This window comes from Quercus robur, chromosome 3 (genome assembly GCF_932294415.1).
Source record: "Quercus robur chromosome 3, dhQueRobu3.1, whole genome shotgun sequence".
Lineage (NCBI taxonomy): Eukaryota > Viridiplantae > Streptophyta > Magnoliopsida > Fagales > Fagaceae > Quercus > Quercus robur.
The window spans coordinates 57,780,186-57,785,441 of NC_065536.1; the positions used below are offsets into that span (position 1 = coordinate 57,780,186).

At 37.0% G+C, this 5,256-nt stretch overlaps 1 protein-coding gene across 1 annotated transcript; it reads right to left on the reverse strand.

Annotated features, from left to right (window-relative positions):
• Nucleotides 1-587: 587 nt before the first annotated feature.
• On the reverse strand, nucleotides 588-4,830 carry LOC126718548 (serine/arginine-rich splicing factor RSZ21). The gene is made up of 6 exons (XM_050420810.1): nucleotides 4,629-4,830; nucleotides 4,191-4,298; nucleotides 3,343-3,431; nucleotides 2,022-2,274; nucleotides 1,107-1,229; nucleotides 588-911 (listed from the first exon to the last, which is right to left on the reverse strand). The coding sequence occupies exons 2-6, from the start codon at nucleotides 4,277-4,279 to the stop codon at nucleotides 905-907; spliced, it is 561 nt and encodes a 186-aa protein (XP_050276767.1). The 5' UTR covers nucleotides 4,280-4,298; nucleotides 4,629-4,830; the 3' UTR covers nucleotides 588-904.
• Nucleotides 4,831-5,256: the final 426 nt, after the last annotated feature.

The following is a 5,256-nucleotide window of genomic DNA, read 5'->3' on the forward strand; positions in this document are numbered from 1 at the left end:
AATGAACAACTTCATCTTCTTCAACCAGCCTTTAGAGAGAGTTGAAGGTGTTAGCTAGAGGAGAAGCTTTGTTGCAGACTAAATCATCAAAAAGGGGTGCAGGCAACCAAGTTTCTCATAAATTTTCAACACATGGTACAAGCTGAACAAGATGCAGATGAGTAGATAATGTCGTGCACAGAAGCAGAGATGGGGAGCAATTAACAGCTTTGTTGCAGACCAGATCATCAAAAAGGTTTGTTGGCAACCAAGTTTCAGCATAACAACACAAAGTACAAGCTACAAGATGCAGATGAGTAGATAGTGTCGTGCAGAGAAGCGGAGATGGGGAGCAATTAACAGCTTCATCTTCATGAACAAAAAGGTTAACTAAATTAGAAGCTTTGTTGCAGATGACTACACTAAAAAAGGTACCGCATGCAACCAAGATGCAGGAGCAACGACGACTAGATGACTGGTGCAGAGAAGCAGAGATGGGAACCATGTGCACTAAGATGCAGTATGCGGCGAAACGATGCCATTTAGCCGAAATCACACCTCAAAACAAAACATGTAAACTTTTTAGGAATCTCTAATCCAAACAGATCTAAGCTACCAAAGTTAGTTAAAATAAAAATATAATAGCCAATAAGGTGACAATTTAAAGTAGGAAAGAGACCTCCAAGTTTCAGTAAGCTGAAGAGAGAAAGCCAGCGCAAAACGGTGTCCAAGGCACCCCTTTTGGCGGCTAAAACACTTTGTAGATGCTATCCATACCCAAGTTTCTATCATTAACCATTGTCACGACATGAACATAACTAACATGATTCTTGTTTGTTCAACCATTTCTACAAGAACTACAGTAAAGCAAAGATGGCACCGTAACATCATTCAGCGTGCATTTCAGATCACATACCATCCATCCTTAGTCTCTGCAGAGAAAAACAGAAAGAAAAAAATCAATCATAAGAGCTTGGATGAAAACAATAAACAAATGTAGAATGATGTTCTGTTCAACAATGATAAAGGACATGTCACGGTTTCTTTGAAAAGTTGTCCCTTCAAAGTGTTGAACTCCCCAGGTAGTTAAACTAGCAACATCATTAACTAGTACAAACAAGACATACCCATTAGCATAAGGTGAATCTTGGCGAGCACGGCGATATGCAGGGGACCTGCTGTAGCTGCGACGTCTAGGAGGCGAAATGCTGCGGCGTCGTGGAGATCTTCTGCCACGGGGACTATAACTCCTGCAATGAGATACAAATACAAACCATCAACATTTGAAATCCAAACTCATTATATCTAATTAACTACAATTCCATTGATTAATCAAATAGATAAAAATTCAAACTTCCAAAATATCATGTCATACATTAAAGAATGATAACAATGAAGGAAAAGGCACTAACTGAAATTTTACATAAGCTGAGAGAAATCAAGCCACAATGTACTTTTCAAGATAATAAAGAATGATTTTGATAAATAATACAAAATCTTGAAAATGAAGAAGATATGCATTGATAATTTTTCACATGCTTCAATTTGTAATATATAGTGGGTAAGAAATTCCCAGACAAACCCCAGTAAATGTTACCAAATTAACAATTGTGGAAGAAGACATAAACACGCACACCCAGAGGACTCAAACACCACATAAGTTAGATTAACAATTGGAATTGAGAAAGGTGACTTGCGGGCTAGGTGAACAAAGAAAATACAAACAAATCCACTATGTTATATTCTCACATTAATCCTTTAAAAAACATCATAAGATGCTTCACCTGTTACATACTATTAACGGTTCAGTATCACATGCATACTCTATAACAAATTCATCTTCCAGCACCAAAGTTAGTACCAGTTGCATGGCACATACATATGAGCCATTTGTTTTTCTTCATGACCAAAACATCATACGATATTGGAATTGCTGATATGGAATGGCAGTCAGATCTTTGGATTTATTAAAATTGATAAAATCTTCAAAACATTCAATGCAAGGTATAAAAATCTAAGCAACACCACACCCTTCAACCCACCTGCGCCCATACCCATAGTCTGGACTCCTCCGACGTCGAATAGGGCTAGGGCTTCGACGTCGTCCACTTCCCAAGCCTCGTGAGCCAATGCGCAAGCGACATTCTCGAGCAAAATGACCAGGTTCTCCACACTCATAACACTTTAAGTCCTCCCCTCCACCACGCCCACGTCCACCACCGCCGCCACCTCCACCGCCACGGCCTCCGCCACCCTTAGAATTATGAGAAAGCTCCACACGCCAACCATTTTTCCCTGTAAAAGAAGAGTCTTGATTTTTATTTTATTATTTTTAAGTCTTGAGGATTGAAGAGTGGGAGGGAAGAAAGCTCTAACTTTCAAATCCTTGACTGCCATTGAAGAAAGTTTTAGTAAGACACTAGGATGGAAACTTTATACAGAAAATTACCTGGAGCTTATCAGACATAGCCATGACATTTGCATGGGCCAAAGAACAAGCTAGCTAGAAAAGTATCCATAACAACATTGGTTTAAAACAGAAAAACTCAGACATGCTACGTATGATTTTAATAAAATCCATGCACCTCAAATAGCTTATGACCTCAAGATAAGGTAGATGCATGTCAATGACACTGAAGGGACAAAATATCAAAATTGATACCCAGATGCAAGAAAACCAGGCCTTTCGGTTATATAATAGCATATTGCAGTCAACCAGGCCCCAAAGTTCTATCTTCTAAAAGAACAGCAAAGATAATTAAAAAACTCGTGCTTTTCATTGATGATTTCTTGCACACATTGGTTAACAAATCACCATCTGTATATAGAAAAGAAATTTGATGGCATGGACATCTAATGTTTTGCTTTTCTTTGGGTAAATTTTAGCCCCAAGAGGAGGAAGGGGAGATTAAAACTAGTGACCTCCGCTTCAAGAGGCATGCTCCCCAGCCAATTGTGCCACCCCTTGGTTTTAGAGATCCAAATGTTTCACTGTAATTTCTATATACAGTACTCTAAAGGACTTATTAGCTCAATTCACCTTAGTGTAATTTCCAGTTATTCATATTGACACTTCATAATAATATGTCATCCTTCCAGATCTATCTCTCTCTCTCACATCACGCACAGAGATAAATATCAGTATACTATTAAAAAATTGAAACTTTCTAAGAAATACAGAAAAAATGTTCTTCACATGAATGCATCATTAAAAATACAAGTAACAAGAACAAAACAATGCATTCAAATATGGTAATCAGAAACAATGAGAGAGAGAAAGTAAAGTTAAGCATTTTAAAAAACAATAATGATAGAATCACTGAAGTGATATAGAACAACAAATTAAAGATTCACTATACTGACCATCCAATGCATGTACGGCATCTAGAGCATCCCTGCGATCATCAAACTCAACAAATGCATATCCTGGTGGTCTTCGAGCAACCCAAACACTGCATAATTTCATTAAGAGCTTCAACATCAGGCAGATATAAAGTTTGTTTCTCAAACAGAAAAATGTGACAACAAACAAGCAGACATATGCCGCCACCCCCCCACACCCCACAAAAAGGAGAAGGAAACAACAGCTTACAATCTATTCAATCAGCATTGCAAACATATAAATATCACAGAAAATAGTTACAATTTATCCTCATCGTGCCGCAACTTAGAATTGCCTTCTTCATTCTTTGCTAAGATTTATATGCCATAGCATATTAATATAAATGCAACTTAGAATTGACAAGAGTTCTCTAATTAAAGCAAAATGACTACCAAGTTGTCATTTAATTTGATCATGTCAACTCCAAAACATATTAGCACGATAACACCATATATTTCGTCATTGATAGAAAGGCCAAAAGACAATCACTCAATTAAGCCTCAGAAGCACTACAAATTATCACAAAACTGGCACACATCATCAACTAAAAATTTCATTAAAATTGAACCAATTCTTCAGTGAAAAAGAAACGATTTGGGGCTCAGCAAATTGAAACTAAAAGGCCCCCATTTCATAGAAAACCAAAACCGGGGCCTTCAACTTCCATCGATAACCCAATTCCAAGTGCCAAACACAGCAACTAGAAATGGTAAAAGCTAATAAAAAGCAACATAGCATACAGTTTTTCAATAATGAAAATCTGTTTTCACAAAAAAAAAAAAAAAAAAAAACCACAAACAATTTAATAATGAAAGTGAACATTACTTACCTCCGAAGAACACCATACATTCGGAATTCATCTTCGAGATCCCTCTCGGACACTCGTTGATCCAAATTCCCAACATAAACCCGAGACATTGTAGCCACCCAGTGAAACCTAAAGAAGCAACCCAAACAAATAAAACTTTCTACCTCAAAATTTATACCAAGAAAAAGCAATTAGAGACAAAATACTTATTTTCCCGCATACTAAAACCCCAACCAAAAAAAAAAAAAAAAAAACTGAAACTTGAAGCAAAGATCCTCAAAAGATGAAAGCTTTTTTTTCCAGGAAAGCACTATTTTCAGGCGAAATAAACAAAAACCAAAAGGTCCGATAAATGATTACAGACAGTGTTAAAGATGAGAGACAACTAGAGTTTTGTTTTGTAGACACGGATCGTGCAAAAGGCGAGTAGATGAGAGTAGAGACATAGCAATGGGTTACCTTGTGGAAGAAGTTAGGGTTCTGTGAGAGAGATCGTAATCGATCAGAACCAAAACGAAAACGAAAACGAAATCGAAACCCTAGTGAAATGGGCAGAGCTGTAAAACCCTATGGAGGACCAAAAGCTTCTGAGACCGTAGTTTAGTTTGAGTGTGCAAAAGTCTTTTAAGTCTACGGAACCATCCTCGGACCTCAGCTGTTTTTGTGTGTGTCTCTTTGTCTTTTTCTTTGTTCTTTATAGCTTTATTTGGGCCTGTCATTGAGCCCGGCCCATTTACCATATGTTCAAACTAGGGGTCCGTTTGGATTAAACTTATTGCTGCTGAAACTGAAAACTTAAAACTAAAAATACTGTAGCAAAATAATTTTTAAATGTGTAAATAGTACCGTGAGACCCATTTTTAATATTTTTTAATACGAGAACAGTGTATGCACAGTGCGTAAACAATGCATACACTGTTCATAACAGTAAATATTGTCTCCCAAAGTCAACAAATGCGGGCAAAAAAAAAAAAAAAAAAAAAAAAGGAAAACTCAAAACTTGGAAACGTGGACGCAGGATTCAGTTGAATCCAAACACACACTAGATTTTGAACTAGAAGTTCAATCTTTTTTTTTTTTTTTCTTT

Excerpts from the sequence above, each read along its gene's own strand:
- LOC126718548 (XM_050420810.1), bottom strand. The coding sequence starts at position 4,279 with ATGTCTCGGGTTTATGTTGGGAATTTGGATCAACGAGTGTCCGAGAGG. Across the intron at positions 3,432-4,190 it reads ATGTATGGTGTTCTTCGGAG|TGTTTGGGTTGCTCGAAGAC; the intron begins GTAAGTAATGTT and ends GAAATTATGCAG. Across the intron at positions 2,275-3,342 it reads TGCCGTACATGCATTGGATG|GGAAAAATGGTTGGCGTGTG; the intron begins GTCAGTATAGTG and ends CTTCTTTTACAG.